Below are 20,007 nucleotides of genomic sequence, written 5' to 3' on the forward strand. Positions count from 1 at the left end.
ACCGGCAGGGCTGCGGCGCGCACTTGCTGTTGGCTGCCGGTGCAGACCGTCTCTCTCGCCTTGTGCCGCCTTGCTCATCTCTTCCGCTCTTGCACAGTATATGATATTTATTTTTCTAAGCTCCTCCAAAACAGATTCCTGGTGTCAGGCAGAAGAGCTGATGCTCTCTCTCTCTCTCTCTCTCTCTCTCTCTCTCTCTCTCTCTCCGGATTTTCTTTGGCTCCGCTTGCGATGAGCTTATCATAAACAGACATGTGTTTGCAGCGACCCGGTCTGAGTGGGGCTTACGGTCGGCGGGTCGGGAATACCCGGGGGAGAAGGTTTGCGTTTAAACTATCGGGATGTCAGCGCGCATCTAATTTTGTTGATGTGCGCCGATATCCGTGGGATTGTGCATCTTGGAAGAATCTCCTGTCAGTCGAACTTAGAGTCAGAAACGAGGGCTCCGGGTCAACACAGAGTAGGAACCGAACCACGGCCATGAAAAGCCTTGGAATATTGAGTTGTTTTTGACGCCGGGAGTCCTCTCCCGGTGTCTAGTTTCCGTGTGATCTGTGGCCGTTTTAAATGATTAACCTGAGTTGTGTGGGTGTGGAGTTGACTTTGAGCACTCGGAGTGCCCTGGATGGCCGCCCTGCTCCGACTCCCAGCGCTCCAGGGACAGGAGCGGGCCGCCTCGTCTTTTTCCAGCGGGGAGGATAAAATAAAATATTGCATGTTCCAAACCTCAGCGAATTCCTGATGAAAGAAAGAATGCAGAGAGAGGGACAGAGAGAGAGACAGAGAGAGAGAGAGAGAGAGAGAGAGAGAGAGAAAGAGAGAGCGAGAGAGAGAGAGAGAGAGAGAGAGAGAGAAGCTACGTTGCCGTCCTTCCTTGTTGTTTCTCTATAAGCATGATGAAAACCTCCCGGTGCACTCTCTTCTTGGCACGGTCATGACCTTCATTCAGTTCTGGCAGGAAAGAACAACCGTAAAATCCGAAAAGTGGAGATCTGGCAGATGGAGGAGCGCTGACAGAAGGTTTGATTTCAATAAGAGAATGGACAGTTCAGCTATCCTCCTGGGTAATAATTTATCCTTTGTTACAGCTCTTTAATTAGTTTTTGTTGATCTTGGAAGAGCGATCCAATGAAGGGCTGGGTCATGAGGCTCAGAGGGCTCTGATTGGCTGGGAGCGGGAGGGCGGTGTGTCTTTATTCTCAGGCCAGTGATTTAGAACATTGTGCAGGAAATGTCGAGTTAAAAAGCACAAGGCACTATGCAAACCGATGTTTTGATTTTTTTTGTTTATGCACATCGTCGTTTAATTGCCTTGGATGGAGCTGTGAGGACGAACAGCTGGAGATTAGACGGAGTGAGTGGATCTGGCAGCCGGCGCTCCTGTAGCTCTGTTTGTCAGAGCCGGGCCTGGCTCTCCTCTGTCTACTTCCTAAAAGAGTTTGAAGAGGAATGCCACAACAAGTTATGTTCCTCCAGAACACCCGTTGGCCGGTAGAATAAAGGTAGTATCAACTTAAATAAAACTTTGAGTTTTATTTTTTATTTTTTATTTTTAGGTCAGTTTTTGTTTTGCCTTCATTTCCATTTGTTCACAATATAAGGACATTATAGAAACGCCACACAAATGGAGTCATATTTTACGCGCGCAAGCACACAAAGGTTCATAGAGACATTCCTAGAGAGCCGAAATTCCAACGTTGGGTCACCAAACTCCTGTCTGCCTGTTATCAAGGCCATAGGGTTACCTGGCAACCGTAGTGTTCCTGGGGGAGGGCCTTTTTGAGGCTGGGGGCTGAGGAGCCACGGTGATAACATTCCTGCACATTCCACTCAGGGCTCAGGTGCCTCCTTGGCCTTCCTAGTTCTGCGTGCGTGCGTGTATGTGCATGTGCGTGCGTGCGTGCGTGCGTGTGTGTGTGTGTGTGTGTGTGCACGATCGTGTCTGAGGGCGTCTGCCTCCATCTCCGGCGTTAAAGAACAGGTGAATGGTATCTGAAAGTTTCCTCGGGAGAAATAGTTATAACTCAGCTCCGTCCGTCCAGTCAATAGGGCTCAGTGACAGCCATGCCTCACTTTCTCATTAACCAGACAAACGGACATTTTACGATTAAACTCACCTGTCAGATCATCAAATCCCCTAAAGCACGAGCGTCCGCTCAGGAGAGCCTCCGCTGGAATGTTCGCCCTAAAGCCAGTTGTAAATATTTGGGCCCGTTTACTGAGTTCTTTTAACAGTCAGATTTCTTCCGCCGGCTTTGGATGTTTCCCTCTTCCACGGAACCCATTTCAAGAAGTTTGATCCCTCTCATGTGGTCGCAGGGTTTGCAGCCGTCCATGCTGCATTTCAATCAGGTCTTGTTTGAGGATTTCACAACGTCCAAACCATGTTGGCGCAAAGGATGATAAAGGCTTCGCAGCGAGCTTTCCTACCGGGGCTCACGAGGCTCACATGTCTGCAGAGCCACAACTATATTACTCTACTGTGCCTCTCTCCAGCTCATTTAACGAGACGCAGTATCCTTTGGTTTCGATTCATACCAGGGCCTCCCCCCGTTCAGTTATTACTCCATCACTGAAACTGACACTCTAGCCTTTTGTGATTCTCTCCACCTTTGACATCGTTATCCTTTGCTTAATATTAAACCCAGGCCGAGGAAAAAAATGACCTATTAATTCAGTACTTTAAGAATAATGAGAAAATGTTTCAGTGAATTCAGAGAATACAAATCATTTTTGTGCAGTAGATGTGAATGCAATAAATGTTTATCAATCAATAATGTCAAATACTTGAGCATCATTGTCAAACATGCTTCATATATACTACAATATATATATCTGTATATCCATATCATATACATACTTCTGCTACAACTGCATCAGAGCAAGTTGATTTCTCGACAATATATTTTACTGGTATAATATATATTAATAATGTGGCTTTGCTCAGTTTAGTTCCATTCCAGTCAAAAATGTACATATATGAAATGGCATTAATTAACAATTAAAGATGTAAACAATAGTTAAATCGAGCAGCGTAAGAATTCCTGGGTTTTTTTCTACATTTCGCTGCCACCGAATTGCAGCTCTGTTCACTTGTTTTGAATCATCTAAACGCCCGCGACTGCATGTGTACGACTGCACTTCACTTCTCTACGGAGGCCGCTGTTTTCTCGCTGTCACCGTCTGCACCACCTCATTTGTCAGACAGATTACCTTCTTGTTTCCACAGCCACTGGCCAAGTGGGAAGCTATAGGCTCTGTAATGGGAGGCCCGATGCCGGAGTGACGGGATCCCGTTTGGGCCCGGTTCCAGGCCGAGCGGAATCCCTCCGCATCCTGCTGCTCTGCCCCGACTGGAAAAGAATGTGTATGGAGACGTGCTCCACTCCTTTCCTCCCTCCGCAGGATTCTATCACTGTCAGACGGCGTGCATTTGTTACCACTTTGTTCGCTGCCTTTTCACATTTTTCCCCTCTTCCCTCCGACGGTTCTCGCTGCCAAAGTGGAATGACCTCATGTCGACGGGGGGAAACCGGGGTTGCCTAGTGCCCGGGGTCCTGAAGGAGAACCAGGGACCAACGGTGGGAGAGGAACGAGTTCAGACAGCGACACATTGTTTCATTGAGGCAAGAAGCTCTTAACAGAGATAAATAATGAGATGTTTCCTGGCACAAGCATGTGTCGAGGGCTTGATACAATACACATAAGTAAGTGTGTATCTAAGTGTGTGTCCCAACAGTAGTTAAAACTTTCGGCGAGAATCAGAATAAGAATGAGAACGATGAGGGGGAGAAATAAATCCCTGAACGGAGGGAACTATGCGCGGCGGCAATAAATACATCCAAATGGAGAAAGGGACACAAAGTACCGAATCACAGCCCGCGGAGAGGAAAGGGGGACATTCTTTGTGTCCGCGGCACGGTTCTTTCAAAAGCTGCTGCCTCCACGGCACCGGATCAGAGGGAAACCGAGGTGACCGAGTGGCAGAGGCCGCGGGCAGGAGCGGGGTCGAGAGCCCTGCCATTGTTATGAAAGGTTCATTCTAATGTTGTGAGGCCCGTATCGGTGGTTTGGATCTGAAGCCAATTATCGGATTAAAGAGAACACAGAAGCCCTGTGATCCTGTTAATAATCCCTGTTTGCTTGCAGAACTGTCACGGGCCCCTACTGCATGTCAGCTGAATGCTTACACATGTGCTGATCCCTGGCCTACCACAGTGGCGTTTACAGCGGGACACGGGGATGTTGCCCTGGAGCTCGAATGACGACCTCTGCAGCTCCTCTGTCAGTTTCCTTTTTTCCCCAACGCCACAGAGCTCGCCCTCCGCTTGTCCGTCTGAATCACTGAGCGGTGACTGTACGATATGGATCTGTTCCAGGCGTAACCTGTGCTGGGCACGACAGCAGCCATTTCCATGGAAATTTTAAATATGCCTGCTCACACGTACCCAATGTGAAGTCGCTCCTCTGGAATCTTTGATCCTGGCCTGAATGAGCTCAGCCCAGACCACGACAGGTAATAATAATGTTCCTGCAACCTGTGCAAATATAATAATGAAGAATGTCCACTACAAATGACATTGAGGACTATTGATCCAACTGCTACCCAGAACAAATGGGTAGCGTTCTAAATTCCACTTTTTCCATTTTTACTCGCTCAGCGCAGATATCACAAATAATCTCTCCTGTAAAGTGGTCTTACTGTACTGCATATGAATGACAGGTGATTCTCCCCCCAGAGGAAGAAACGGGAGGTTCCTTGATGGCGAAAATAAATTTGCTTTTTATTAATCACCTGGGGTCTGCGGCAAGTCTGCAGCAGGCACAGGCCCTTTGTGACCCGGTGCTTTAATAACAGAGAGAAGCAATAAGGGAGCTGTTTTTAATATTTGGAGCCATCAAATGCACGCATGGGGCCTTCCCTTGTGGTTCTCTCCGCTCTGTTTGTATGGATCTCAGGTTGGACGCCGAATCAATCCATCTCCGGCACTGCGGGTCATAGTCGAGCTAGTTTCTGGAAGCAAGACAGGATTGTCCTCCCTGACACACTATGTCTCCCTGGAGACACCGGCTAATATGGTCGGCTTTTAAAGTTAAAATGATGGTCTCCCGAGAATAGAAGGGGAAGACATGGGAACGGGTGAATGAGACGAATCTAAACGCGCGCGCACACACACACAGACACAAACACACACACAGATACAAACACACACACACACACACACACACACACACACACACACACACACACACACACACACACACACACACACACACACACACACACAATCTTATTTTCTCTCGCTCTTTTGCGGTAACCCAGTGCTCCTGTTTTCTTAAATACAGTGGAAAATACCAGTTGTATTTATTATTCATAATAAATGAGAGTCCATGAGAGTCATCAATCAGCCACTTCAAACATGCGTTGGCTGGAGACAGGCACGCACAGTCTTTTTTGGGAGAGGGGATCGCTTTCAGTAGGTGTTTCCTTTGGTGTGACATTCACAGTGGACACAACAGCGGCCACATTGTGTGGAGAGCTTGACCTGGGTCGTCGCTGGGAGATTCCACTGGAGTTCCAGAAAGCAGGGTCCCTGTGACTATGAACTCTGCGTAACACCCCTTTGAAGCGGTACTCCGCCGCAGGAGCGAGTGCGAGGCTTCACAAATTCCACAGGTTGTAGGAAGAACCTGAATAAGGCCGAAAGGCCCCTTGGAGATCAAGGTTAGGGAGCGAGCGTGCCAAATAAGAGCGATCACTGCCAACATGCCCAAACAAAGCAGGAATCCTTGCACTTTACGGCTGAAATGTCTTGGCTGCACTCGTGTTGCGGGGCTTTCAAAGCCCGCCTGGTATTGAACACCGAGCACCACCTCCAACACCCAAGTTCTCATTCAACGAGTTATTTTTCACGCTACTTGAGTCCAATAGAGCCCGGTCACAACCCCCCTCTCGTCCGATTCGAGGAACGGGACAAAGGCGGAAAAATCAGGACTTGAACCTGTGACGGCAGCACTGGAACCATCACGCCACCGGGTCGCCTCCGCGCCCAGCCCAGGTGCCGGGGCGCATTCAAACACACACTTGTGAATGAAAAGCTCCCCTTTGCATCGGACCTTCAAGCCCTCCAACATGAAGGTTCTCACCCAACAACTCATCTCCTTGAACCACTGAGTCTTATGAATGCCTCCTCCAGTCGTTTGATTCGAGGAACGGGTCTTCGGGAAACAGGAAAAATTCCGCACTCTAACCTGTGACCTGTCCAAAACACATTTTTGATATGACTGTTTTAGGACTAGATATGGAGCAAATGGAATAATATTATACAATATCAAATACAATATTTTGTCATATTTGATTGAAAACAAAATCTCTGATATCGAAGGGTATAATAATGTCGTTAATCAGGGCTATGTTTCGTGCTGATGATATCCTTGTCGTGCTGTGTCACAAGTCTTTTTTCACTTTTGCTTATTCACCTGGTTGACTTGTCTTACGTCACGTATTCAGAAGACACGTACGCGCGGTGTCGTGCAGCATTCACGTCTTCACTTTCACTCGAGTGTTTGGACTTGTACAAAATGTTTTGTTTTTTTGTTTTTGCGACATCTCAGAAAACGTCAAGCCGAGTTCAGCGTGCGTGGGGCGGGTGTGACGTCACCAACGCGCAAAACCGGTCGTGGACGGCTCTCGGTGTTTCTGCCCCGCGCCCGTGTCGGCGCTAGGACCGTGGGGGCGCGGCAGGGTAGGGACCTTTCTTTCTTTTTTTCTCTCTCTCTCTCTCTCTCTCTCTCTCTCTCTCTTTTTTTTTGTTTTTTTTTGTTTTATTTTTTTAAATCTGCGCCTCTCGGCTGAACGGGGCTGGGCGAGCGTCTGCCTCGTTGCGCGGACGGTGAGACGCGCACCGTGGGTTTAATCCGAGGGATGAGGAACACGGGAGTGGGAACATGTGGAGAACCTGGGAAGACCCGGCAGGTTTAATTCGGGAGGAGAACTTGACTGGCATGTGAACACGGGTCTTTATTGCACTTTAGGAGGTAATGTATGAAATGCATTTTCCCAAATCCCTCTCTGGGGTTGTTGTTGTTGTTGTTGTTGTTGTTGTTGTTGTTTTGTATGATTTATCCCCCCCCATCATATGATTATTCTACTTGTGAAAGAAATGAATGAGGTTTCTCTTAGATTTGATTTATGTTTGGGGGCATTCTGTGCGTCACTGGAGGCAGGGGAGCGTCCTTGGGGGTCTCATAAAGGAGGAGAGTGGTGGGCTACAGCGACCGGTGTCACGGCTCACATTAGTTGCTCTGATAAGGGCCACGAGCGGGGGAATCGCGCCAATCGTGCAATTGTTTGCGAGGGCTGGGTCGGCAGGGATCCAGGACAAGTATTCAGGCCACAGGTCCCAGCTTTGGAAATTAGCTTTTCCAAAGCACCCCGGGCTGAACACACGCACGCGCACGCACGCACGCGCACACGCACACACGCACACACACACACACACACACACACACACACACACACACACACACAGTAGCGGGTGTGTAGGTGGTGCAATTCCCTGGTTAACTGCAGTTTCAAATAACCACCCTGTACGAAACCACAATTCTCATTTCAATTGACACCCGTGCTTTCAAACTACAGCACAGCTGCAAAATACAGCTGCAACTGAGTGGTTCTCAACGTGGGGTCCGGGGAACCACCCGAGGGCCCTCTTTCCAGAGGTCCCAGGGTGGTCTCCAGCTAAAATGCTTAAAAGTTATATTTCACCGTTACTTCATTTGCAAGATGTAAGCACTGTATCGTGGCAATTTGATTAGAGAAGGGGGGGTTGTATCCGTACGACTTCATTCACCCTATACCAGGGGTCCCTAACTACAGGCCTGTGGGCCACATTCGGCCCGTGAGCATTTAATTTGATCCGCTACGTGACCAAAATCAAAATATAAAACAGAATTAAATAGATCATAAGAGAGCTATTTCTTAACAGGATCACGAAAACAAAAATAAAATAACACGGCCGTTTTCCCTCAACACGGGCCCCCTAGAAGAAGACGAGCTGGGCTCCCATTTGAGCTTGAGACCACTGCCCTGAATCTAAATAATTTATTGACATTTTGGAATTATTTCTTGATTCATGATTGAATTGGTGTCTGGGACTCAAGTCAGAAGGTTGGTCTAGAGCGATTATTGTCTTCTGACTACAATGGTTCATTATGTGCTTTGCCACTCTCCCACAGTGGGATTTCTACTTGATGATTTTGCTCTTTGCCAGGAATGAATCAGGAGGAGCTCGAGTAGCAGGAGACTGCTTTTGATTGTTTTTTGGGCTGAGGGGCTGCTTTTCCAGCCACACTCAACTCCTAGGCATGTTTTCCACGCACAAACGACGTGTGTCGATTTTTTTGATGGATACATCCCGTGTGCAGTATAGAATACTGATTTGGTGAATATCTGAATGTTTGTCGGAGGTGCTGTTCAGCAAAAGGAAACATCCACTTTGCCAGAATATCATGTCATCCAGTCCAGAGACACCAAAACCTGGTCTGGATCACAGATTTCCAAGACCTGTGTGAGATTATACTATGTTTATATGTCTTAATATACCCTTAAACCCCAAATTACCCTCACCAAGCACAGATGTTCAGCTCAAATTGGTAGGCGTGGCTGCCAAATCCTTTCTGGTTTGACTATTTTTATGTGTCAATAGGCACGAGGAAACTTTCTCCAGGAAGCTCAGACAGTTCACCGACACCGTCCCTTTCATCGTGAGGCGCGGGATAGTGGGGGTTAGGTGCAGAGACGGGCCCCGCTTTTGTCTTTGTATAAATAATCCGGTCGTTCGCTACCGTGCCTTAACTTGTCCCGTTTCACCTGCTCTGTTCGTAGCATGGGTGCCTCTGGGACCATCCTTTTAGAGAGGATCGTGTATCACCTTGTCCGCACTATTCTTCCCTTAAAACACGAGCGCTGGGAAGTTAAAGACTAATGAAGCCTTGAGTTTGAAAGGGTGCTTTCGAACTCTGCTTTCCATTCATTTTTAAATGTTACCTCAATATGTTGAGAGCAATACAGATGTCAAAGTTATTAATGTGTTACGCGTGACATATTAAGTAACAATCCGGATGTTCAAACTTTGCTTCTTGTTACATTTGGAATAGAATAGTTCTGGCACTATTGTGAAAAATAAATCTAAACATAATTTCATAATAAATCATTTTTACTTGATGATCTATTACCATATTATGTTCAAGTTCAAGTATGTGCATTGTAAGTCGTTATAAAGAGATGATGGTTGGAATTGTATTGCAACATTAGATTTCATAATATTTCAATAGAAAATATAAGTAATAAGTTATATATAACCAGGGAGTATTTGGTTTTCTTCTCCCCTGCAGTTACATGTTTGGCTTTATCCCTTTAACATCGATACACCCAACATTGTTTTGTGCAGGAATCTGTAAGACAAGTTGAGTTTTCCCCTCTTTTTCCCTTCTCTCTTGTTCCAGTGTTTTCGATCATCATGGTGACTCCCCCTCAGAACTCCCTTGTGTCCCAGCGCTTCACCTCGCTGCTGGCCCTGCACCTCTTCCTGCCCCTCTTGCTGGCCTTTCAGCCGCCGCCGCCTCCTCACCACCAGCCCGTCAACGTCCCCTCGCTGGTGCCCCACTCGCCCAGGCCTCTCACCCGCTCTCGCTTCAGTGCTCAGACACAGTTGGACTTCAGCACTCACTGCAACTCCAGCTGCTTCCGCAGGGAACACTACGACGGGAGAGAACAATTAACCGAGAAACTGTCATTCGAGACGCTGTACTCGGACGGCTCTCGCACACTTACCACTGTGGACGTGGAGGGCGAAGAGGATGTGGAGGGCGCGGTCGGCCCGTTCCTCCACCCTCTGTCAACGGGGTGGCCGAGAATTCAGTCCAGACGCAAGCGTGTGAGGCGGCAGATCTACGGGGCGGACGGGCGTTTTAACATTCGCGGTGACAACTTCCTGTTGGATTACCCGTTCTCCACGGCGGTGCGGATCTCCACAGGCTGCACGGGGGTCCTGGTTTCTCAGCGACATGTCCTAACGGCTGCTCACTGCGTGCATGATGGGAAGGATTATGTCAAGGGCGCGCGCAAACTGAGGGTTGGCTTCTTGACCCCGCCGTCCAGCAACAGCACCAAGGCAGGCCAGAACTCCCCCAAGAAGCACCTGGTGCGCTGGGTACGGGTGAAACGCACCCGCGTGCCAAAGGGCTGGATCCAGGGCCCCCAGGAGGTCAGTATGGACTTTGACTACGCCCTCCTGGAACTGCGCTGGCCTCACCGCCGTCCTTTCATGCGCCTGTCAGTCGCACCCTCCTCTGAGGACCTGGCGGGGAAACGCATCCACTTCTCCGGTTTTGACAGCGATAGGCCCGGAGAGCTGGTCTACCGATTCTGCCCGGTGGAAGACGAGTCCAACGATCTGATCTACCAGCACTGCGACGCCAGACCCGGGGCCAGTGGCTCTGGGGTGTACGGACGGGTGTGGGACAACACCTTAGAGAGGTGGGAGAGGAAGGTCATCGGCATTTTCTCTGGACACCAGTGGCTGGAGATTGACGGGGAGAACCGGGATTACAATGTGGCCGTACGCTTCACTCCGCTGAAGTTTGCTCAGATCTGTTACTGGGTCCATGGAAATCAACTAGATTGTAGTCAGGACTGAGACTGGTCAGTGAGAAGTCGGATGGAACGTAGACGGTCATAGAGACAAAAGGTGGAAATAGGGGAACCTCATTCAAGTAGCAGACACGGCAGCAAGTGCTGAACATAATTAACACAGGTCATTTAAAGCCTGTTTGACGGGGTTTGCTCTCCTTCGACTGATGGGGCCCACTGGGTTTGCCGACACCGCGACCTGGCTCTCCTGCATCTTGTTGAGGTGCCGTAGGGCCAGTCCCAGCGGGGACCCGCCTTATCCCGTTACTTGTCCTTCCATTTTGTAACCCACTGTGACACTTCTCTTGCCACTTCTCGGGGTTGGGATGAAAGGTACAGGTCAAATGTTCAACTTCTCCATAGAGGTCTTTCGACTTAACATAAATTCCTCGACAAAACACTCCAACCCAGGGGCCTTTGCGGGCTCTCGGAAGTCTGCGGTCAGACCCAGCTTCGCTTTAAGAGAGCAAACCAGGTCAGACAGGCTTTAAATAACCTGTTAATGATGCGCCCTGCTTGCAGCTGCAGCTGCGTCTGCTCCTCTAGCGAGCCACACCTGGCTCTCCACCTACAGCTGACGCCTTCACCACGCCCCTCTCCCACACTCTGGTTCTATGAAAAAGATCTGCCTGGGGTGTCAGCCCATGGTTTTTATCATATCTTTTCCCCTTCATCTTTTCTTTTCAAGAGGGCCAACTGGGTGGGGTCCCTCATTACATACACCTGCTACTCACCCCAGGATCTGCATAGTGTACATGCAACTGTTCAGCCGACAAGACTGTTGATGTGTATGGATGACTAAACTAGTTATCCACCACTTTTGGTCCAAAGTTGCAGCATGGACAAAATGGGTTTTCTCAATGGGACAAGGAAGTGTAATGAATGTTCAGTTTTATTTTTGACAAAGGCTCACAGATATTTTTAATAAAGAGATTTCTATACTGTTTCTGTGTTAATGTCTAATATTTCCAACATGTTTCCAGAGTTGTGTTGGGGTGTCCCCCTCTGGTCGTGAAGTGTGTTGCAATCAATGTGAAACGAGATCGTGCTGAACCTGATGCACTGTAACAAGTCGTACGCATAGGTAGCTGCACAAACACTCAAAAATAAGCCTATTACAACTCCAATTCGGTGTATAACCAAACGCACAAACATCAGTCAAGCATTATGAGCAAGATGAGCACGCAATCTGTCAGTCCCAATGCCTGTCAAGCCAGTAAATTTAAATCCTGCAAGATACATCGTTTTAATAAATTATGAACAGGGATCATGTATAACATGTATCCACAGTCACGTGACATTAAAAAAATAAAAATAAAAAAAATCAGCAGTGGGAAAATAACAAAACTAAGTCAGTAGTTTAGTGCCTTTTATTAGAGATAAGGAGACGATACAAAACATCCTTCATTCAATATTCAGTCTAAGCGCTGAGCACAGGCCCTTCAGATACATCGCTCCCCATCTGACCTTCATAACACCACTGAGACTTCCCATCCACCGGATCCTGGTTTGAACAAGTAAAAGGAATGTGTCTTGTTTACTACATGAAATGCCATCGTATTACTGGGAATTGGAAATAAAAATGGAGTCACACAAGTTTTGAAATTTGCTTGTTTCAAAAAATAATATATATATATATATATAATTAAACCGTGTTCAGATAAGGTTTTGATAGTTCTTGTGCAATCAAGAGTAAATTGGTTGGTTCTACACTTATTCTCAACTACACACACTTACAAAAAAAAAACTGAACTAGAAGTTTGGCAAAAAAAAAAGGTTGTGGGAACAATTCATTTTCTGGGATTAAAAGTTTGAATCATAACAGTTGTCCTCTGTCCCTTTCTCTGCAATCATTCAAATGGAACCAAGAAAGAACAAAACCCTGTCCTCAAACATTTACATTAGGTGTATTTTTAAAGTCATCCTCCTTCGGCTGTATCTTATCTTTTTTTTTCCTTTGTGTATTTTGTTCATCTTCATTATGTCGCGTGAACTGGAATGACAGTCTGCGGTTGTGGAAATTTTTTTTTTTTTCCTTTTTTTTTCCTTTTTTTTTTTTTTAATCACGTCAACCCACCCCCACCCACAATATCCCTCCCCAAAAATCCCACAAATGATTCTGGGTCTTTTGCCCCTTTTCCAAGCCATACTGGAATGAACAGCTAACCCCATCAGACGAATGTGGTAGGCCTGAAACCTGGGGCCAGATTTATAGAGGACTTCCTTCCAGGGTTACGACTGTTGTACCGCCGAGCTTGTCAGCGAGGGTGCGCCGATCCTTGATCTCCTCCATTCCATTCACCTGCCACTCATGCTTGATACCTGAAAGTATAAGTAAAACAAGTACATTTGTATTTGGAGACGCAAAGCAAAGACAACTACAGAACACACCTGACACCTAACTGAAAGGCCCTCTCCAGTCATATTTTAAAATTGTTAGGTTTTTCCACCAAAAACATGTAACAACGGCACAAACAGCTGAACTGCATCTCTAGACCTCTACCCTCAAAAAAATGCACGGTTTGGAGAATATGTACAATTATACATACACAGTTTGTCATCCAGCCAAATATCAGTGCGATCCATTTTCAAAGGAAGGAAATGAAATTGGTGAAACACAACCTTTCCTGTTCGAGCCTCATTCGGACGAATTATTCCCCAAAATCGGCCGACATGTCAGAATGGTGAGTTTAGTCATTACCGACGTTGATCGCTAAGGAACAACCGTTAGCAATCGTTAACTCCAGGTAGCTATATATAATGTCGATATATATTGTTGCGAAATATGTTGTCATAGTATCACAGATTCTACGGGATTCCCACTCTCTTTGAGAAATCATTTTTGGGAAATTTGTCATGACATGTACTACTATTAAGGACCCTGTCCTCTTTTTGCTGATTAGGGCTCTTATGAGAAACTGGTTGTGTACAGACTTGCTTGTTTGGCATCTTCACAACTCTGTCAGTTTTGTTTGGGCGGGACAACCGACGCCATGCTAAATCTCTGAATTTGACATTTCTGACCTCAGAAAGTCACACTGTAAGTCTGATTAGTGAAAACACCTGTGACAGTGGGCACTGCTTTTATGTCTGATTTCCAGAAAAGCAAGTTTACGTTTTATAATTAAATATAGTCTTTGGTGTGGATTGCATGGATCTGTAAACTGTGCGATTCCCGTCCATGGTAATAGGCACTAGGTTATAGACAAAAAAAAAAAAAGGTTAAAGGTAAAATCCAAACATTTTTTGATGCACAGGATCCTTCTGTATATTGTGGAGAGAAATTACTGCCATATCTAGTTAAATGTGTTTTATTATTGACACTTGTTAAGCGACTGTCACTAAACTTTTGTCTTATTGCATGAATTTGCATAATAGACGATGATTGGTTCAAACTTATGACCAAAATTTTGTGACGTTGCGACAGGTCAGACAGAGGTTTTACACACAAAACAATAGGTCAAAGTCATGCTTCCAAGAGGAACAGCAATACAGACAGCAGTTTTGACTGGAGGGGTCTTTACGGATAATAGGGGATGTGGCTAGCTCAGTGCTGTTGGGGGATTCACGTGATTATCAAATATGTAATACCCATCATTTTCCACTGCAATGCAGGTGTTAAAAATTTATTTTACCACTAGGTGATGCAGAACCAAATTTCACAAGCGCGAGTTCCACCAGGAAACCTTAAGCTGCGGAACCAAACAAGCCGTTAGCAACATGATAAGCTTAGCTCAATCTGATTGCACGTCTGACGGGGTCAGTCACACCATGGCGAGTGCAAATGAGTTTGACACACAGGCGCTCGAAGACCCGCCTGCTTCTTTTAAACAATTGTGTGGGAACATTATGGGTTCCCAGTGAACTACGACAGCAATGGAGAGCGAGTGGTGAATGGGACGAGGACGGTGTGCCGGCGTTGTTCTACAGTTGTAGGGTATGTGTGCGGAAACCGATTGAAATACTCCTCCTAATGCATGTGTTTATTTTTTTTTAATATTCTACCGTATATTGATTTAAAAGTCTAGACCCCGAATATAAGACAACACTACTTTTTCAGACGTTTTTACAGGAAAAAAAAAGAAAACCTGGCTTATTTATATTCCAGTCAATACGTAAATTTTTCCAGAACATCTCATAATGACGAAATAGCAGTTCGGTTGGTTTGGATAAAATAAAGGCAATTTAGGCTCGTTCACCGGACCAGACTGGCAAAACCTTAAATGGACCCAACTCTAGTTTGGAGCCATTTAACACTGGAACACTCCCCTAACAGGTGCAATGTGTAAAGGGGCGTACTAACCCCGACCATCATCTCTAAACAAAACTAACTTCAAAAGCTTAAATTCACCTGTGAATTTTTTCTTGATCGCATCTTTTGAGCTGGCGTAAATCATCTTGCTCTTCAAGGGGGCAGACTCCGGAGCCCTATGAATGAAAAGGAAGGTATATTGAATAAATGGTTGATCATTGAAGCTATCGGACCGTAAATATCATCCCACCCTGTATTGCAAAGAAACACATAAATAAAAACAAAAAAACATTCTCACCAGAAGACGAACACCAGGTCCTCTTTCTTGCTTTCCTTTGTCTCATAGGTGGCATCATAGAGGGCGTAGCGGCAGTCGTTCAGTGGCAGCATATTCACAAAATGGTGATAGGGGTCCTGGATGGTGCTGCCCAGGTCGCCCAGCAGGATTTCTTTGCCCTCCTCCAGAATGATGCACTGGTTGTCCTTGCTCATGCAGAAGAGCACAGCCTTCTTCCTCTTTCTCTTCTCCTCCTCATTTGCCTGCGCCTTACGCACCTTCATATCATTGAAGACCGCAACCACTTCATCTGTGACTTTAACACCGGAGGCCTGCGCGGAAAAAAAGATCTGTTAGTTTGCAGCCGCAGAAAGGGTTCTAAGTGGTGGAAGCCGCGACAGTTTCTCGTAGCTTTGAAAGATACAGATGAATGACTACAGTATGAGAGGTCATCTCTAAAAGCACTGTAAAATGCTGTTTCTTTCTGACAGTCCTTCCTTCAACACAAATGATTGCGCTTTAAAAAGACCAATGTGTAGAGAAACGATTAAATTCTCAGATAAGGCATCCGTTAAGTGTGTAGTTATCCGATCAAGTCATATCTTCTTTACAATGTTTAACCTGCTAATATTTGACGTGCATTGTAAGGCATTAATGTTATCCAACTAGAATTTAAATCTAATTCAACCTCTCTCCAACTTTCAGAACTAGAATCCACAATGGATAAAGACTAGGCCTAGGTCTATGTCTAAATAATTTTAGCTGTACATAATACAGCAAGCTAAGGTCAACAGATAATCTGGATGCTTACATAGAACTGCTTAAATCCACCCAAAATAGTGGATGGTGGAATGTTTAAGTAGATACAGGAAGAGCGGGTATAAGGTTTCTTTGGCCGGAAAGTTCTAACACAAAAAAATGACGCCAAGAACTTGGAGGAGGGCCTCCGAATGTTGCATGTGACACCACAGACAACACACACAGCCTCTTACAAGAACAACTCATCAGATAGCAAAAATAGTGCGGAGGGGTACAGGGAATGTAAAGCTGACGTCATGTTGCTGGAGCAAGCCACCATATTTGGGGATCACTCGCATGATCCCCCAAATATGACTGAACGTCAGTCAGCATTTTTGAGTTAAAAGACGGCTTGTAAGTCTTTTTAGGTGAAAGAGGGCCACAGAAAATCTTGCAACCATCTTGTGTGAAACCTCGACCCTTCCATTTTCTACCTTCCTTTCTCTATTTTTGTACATTTCATATATTTTAGCTATTTCTCTCAGCAACTGAATGGAAGTGATCCTCCGAAAATGGCCACCACAGTAACCCATAGCAACCGTGAAAATTCACATTCCCCATTCTCAAGTTGCAGATTATCAAAGTCCAAAGTCTCATTCAATCACTATTTTAAGATGACAACATTGTGTACTTTAGTGTGACAGTATTTTTATTTCATCATAAAATGCCACTGAAAGACAAAGTATTTATCTCTTAGGCAAGCTTTATCAGTGGAGAAGAATCTAAATTCTACTGCAAATTCCAAAAGCAAACAGCCCCGCCACTTATCAGTGTCAAAGTCCAAATGGCACATTGGTGCGAGATATAGGAGAGAAACAGGCGTGTCTGTGGAGTTTATGAATAGGACAAACCTTGCTCTGGCAGGTACAAAAACCTTGTTACATAAGAGGTTACCCTCTTTTAATAACGCTGGGGTTTATGTGACAAAGCTAGGGCCAGCCAAGAATGCAAGTTTCCATCAATGACAATTGGTCATTGTTTAAACTGAACAGAAAAGTCACAGCTACCCTACAAACTCTTACTCACCCAACACAATACTGAGTGTTTTCCGGACCCAAACTACACCAGTATCAGGATGTTGCCATGTCGTGCAGGAAACTGAAAACTCAGCTAAGCTTTAACATTTTGCTTGTTATAAATCCCTAGTACACAGGGGTTATTAAGACAATGAAAATGGAATAGTGTACATGTCGGTTTGTCTACAAGAAGAAAACTAGTCAAAACTGGTGACTGGGTAATCTTTTTTTGAACAAAACATACTAAAGCAACATGAGCATTCAACCACAGTATGGGTGTGTCATCAAGTGACATGCATTCAGGGACTGACCCACTTTTGAAGGAAACTGTATAAAGAAGGAAACTGTATAAAGAAGGAAACCGTATAAAGGTGGAGACTGGATTTGGGTATGTTTGCTTAGGGCGTAAAGGCTGATATTCAGGGTAATATAATATGGTTTTCTGGAGTGGCATGCAAAATACATAAAGAGAATAGTAAAAATAGCACCTTATTTCTTCAATATTAATATTTGTTTCTTCATGTCACATTATTACGGTATATGTCAAACATACATTGTTAGAGGGTTAATGCTAACTAATTATTATAGGTTGCCCTATGTGCCCCTCAACAAAGTTTATAGCAGATTGGTTGATTTCTTTAGCTGACTTAACAGGCATTAACATAATACTAAGCTGACCCATAACACCAGACAACAAGCCTAGCACCTGGATTTAGTGAAGCATCCAATATGAACTAACTAACAAGACCGTTAAGTAAATTATTTATCTGGCACGCCCCTGACTAGCAACGGGCAAATGTCAATGGAAACTGGAAGAAAGCACAGGAAGAGGGCCAAATATTTTCAAAAACAAAACAAAAAGAGTGTTCTCTTAAATGTGAAAAGCATATTGGACGCTTCAGTGTGCGTTCAGAGACAATGACACGGTGGGATTTTTTTCTGAATGAACAAATTCGTGGAATCGTAAATATGACATTTTCTTAATTAGAACGCCGTTACAATATATGCTTTTTTTCCCCTTCTTTTCCCCTCCCAGGACAAAGTGAAATTGTTCGGATTTGTTCAACATCGGATCCATCATGTGACTCAGGCGCGTCCCGTGCGCTTCGTTCGATGCTCGAGTGAGAAGCGTAGCAGCGGCGGAAGGCCTCGCTAGCCCCGGCTAAAGGTAACAACGGTCATATTAACATATCCTTTCAAAAAATCTCAGCCATATCTGACGCAAATAAAGAAATAAAACGTGCCAAAACAGTGACGCGAAAAGGGTGATATTTGGGGCAAACCGAGCATTTTGTGGCGGCGGGTCCGTGTATGGACAACGGAACGGGGGTCTTTGCACCAAATTCAGGGTGGGGCCATGAACGCAGCATCCGCACATGTGCGCCAGCTTCGCTATATAAGGAAGAGAAAAAAAAACCTCCGCATTGTCTGTCAATTCACACGTCCGTCGTCTCGTATTTCGGCCGCGGATTCAGCGGCACATTTTTTTGCCCAATTCGGCGTTGGCCCCCTTTTATTCGCACTGCGGTATTTCGGGCGCTGCGTGCCGGAGCCGCCGGCCAGGAAGGCGTAAGGGGAGACAAAGGAGGCGGAATCACGGCCGCCGAGCGGATCAGCCGGGTGTCATTCTAACGCAACCGTCACCTCACAATGAAAACCGTCGGCTTCGACAGGTGCAAATCCCACCGCGGGGGCCCACCCCCCCCCCACACCCCCCAAAAAAAAACCCCCCCAAAAAAACAACACGCGGCCAGCGCCGACGTGAGACCCCTTAACAGCGGGGGGAGGGCCTCGGTTCGGCTTAGGGCCGGTCCCCCGCCCCCCCCCCCCTCAAGACCCTGGGAAAGGGAGGAAATGGCGCCAGTTGTTTTTAGGGACCGTTATTCGCTCCCACCGACAACACATAGCTCTATCTGTACGACACGACCCCCCAACCCCCACCCCCAGCCCCCCCCACCAAAAAAATATATATAGGGAAAACGACGACGGCAACCGTCGTTGCGGCGCGACGCTAGCAGGTGCGTTTACATCAAAATGGGTTTTTATATCGTGGGTTTTTTTACCCCCCGTGGTCCGAGGCATCATGGAGGCCTGCCCGTCTTTGCCATTTTGAAGGCAAATCCAGTCCCCATCTTGTGAAAAGCCGGTTCCCGTTATATCATTCACCCGCCTCCGCAGAATCACAAAACGCGTGTTAATTTGACCGAACGCGCGCAAGGAGAGGAAAGGAAGAAGCAAAAAAAACCAAACCAAAACAAACAAAAACAAAAACGAGAGTAAATTTCTTCGAACGTACCATGGCTGTGGTTCTGGACTGGTCAGCGTCTGGGTGGGACTGAACGGGAGACGGCGGATAGAGGCGCTCGTTCACGCTGGAGGGTCCGCGTGAACGCGCTCCGCCGTGCGCGTGCGCGTCGAGCAGACCGAGAAGAAGAGAAAAAAAAAAAAAAAAAGCACGCGCGAGAATTAGGGATTGAAGATTCGGCTTTTTTTTGTGAGAGTGGGTCCTCGAGGCGAATGAAAAGAAAGAAGAAGAACAAAAAAGAGCCGTTCGATTTCCGACTCCTCGTGGGTTCGACTCGGTTTGTGTGACGTACAAGTGCGCGAGTTAGAACTTCCAGTGGACTGCAGTCGATCGGGTTGCGAATGGAAATCGTGCTTTATGCTGTTGAAATTATTTGGTTGGGCGGAACTGCGCGAGGTGGACACCGGGAAACGTTCCCCAATTCTCTCTCAAAATATCGACTTTGGCAGAGAAAGTCAAAGTGTGAACGATGAATGAGTTACTGATGAGAGATTGAGACCGTTACTGTATTGCTGTGTCGTATTGTTGTATACTATACTGTAAATATTTTTACTGCACATATCTATATATACAAATAACCTATCCCACATACATAACTGTATTCCCTTTCATGTTGTACCCCCGCTTTGTATTGTCTTTTTTAATCTTGTTTAATTTTTATTCCAT

The 20,007-nt window shown here is 46.0% G+C and overlaps 2 protein-coding genes across 3 annotated transcripts; one reads left to right on the forward strand and one right to left on the reverse strand.

Annotated features, from left to right (window-relative positions):
- Positions 1-6,865: 6,865 nt before the first annotated feature.
- On the forward strand, positions 6,866-11,637 carry prss23 (serine protease 23). The gene is made up of 2 exons (XM_080007926.1): positions 6,866-7,038; positions 9,508-11,637. Exon 2 carries the CDS (start codon positions 9,522-9,524, stop codon positions 10,698-10,700), a length of 1,179 nt encoding a protein of 392 aa, XP_079864052.1. The 5' UTR covers positions 6,866-7,038; positions 9,508-9,521; the 3' UTR covers positions 10,701-11,637.
- A 411-nt stretch (positions 11,638-12,048) lies between these two features.
- On the reverse strand, positions 12,049-19,481 carry cfl1 (cofilin 1). Of its 2 annotated transcripts, XM_080007928.1 has the most exons (5): positions 19,333-19,481; positions 15,244-15,554; positions 15,045-15,121; positions 12,861-13,015; positions 12,049-12,197 (listed from the first exon to the last, which is right to left on the reverse strand). In XM_080007928.1, the coding sequence occupies exons 1-4, from the start codon at positions 19,333-19,335 to the stop codon at positions 12,903-12,905; spliced, it is 504 nt and encodes a 167-aa protein (XP_079864054.1). In that variant the 5' UTR covers positions 19,336-19,481; the 3' UTR covers positions 12,049-12,197; positions 12,861-12,902. The 2 variants fall into 2 exon arrangements, with proteins under 2 accessions (XP_079864054.1, XP_079864053.1); XM_080007927.1 differs by having other exon boundaries at positions 12,049-13,015.
- Between the last annotated feature and the right edge of the window lie 526 nt (positions 19,482-20,007).

The sequence above is a fragment of the Zeus faber genome (assembly GCF_960531495.2).
Source record: "Zeus faber genome assembly, chromosome: 10".
Taxonomy (NCBI): Eukaryota; Metazoa; Chordata; class Actinopteri; order Zeiformes; family Zeidae; genus Zeus; species Zeus faber.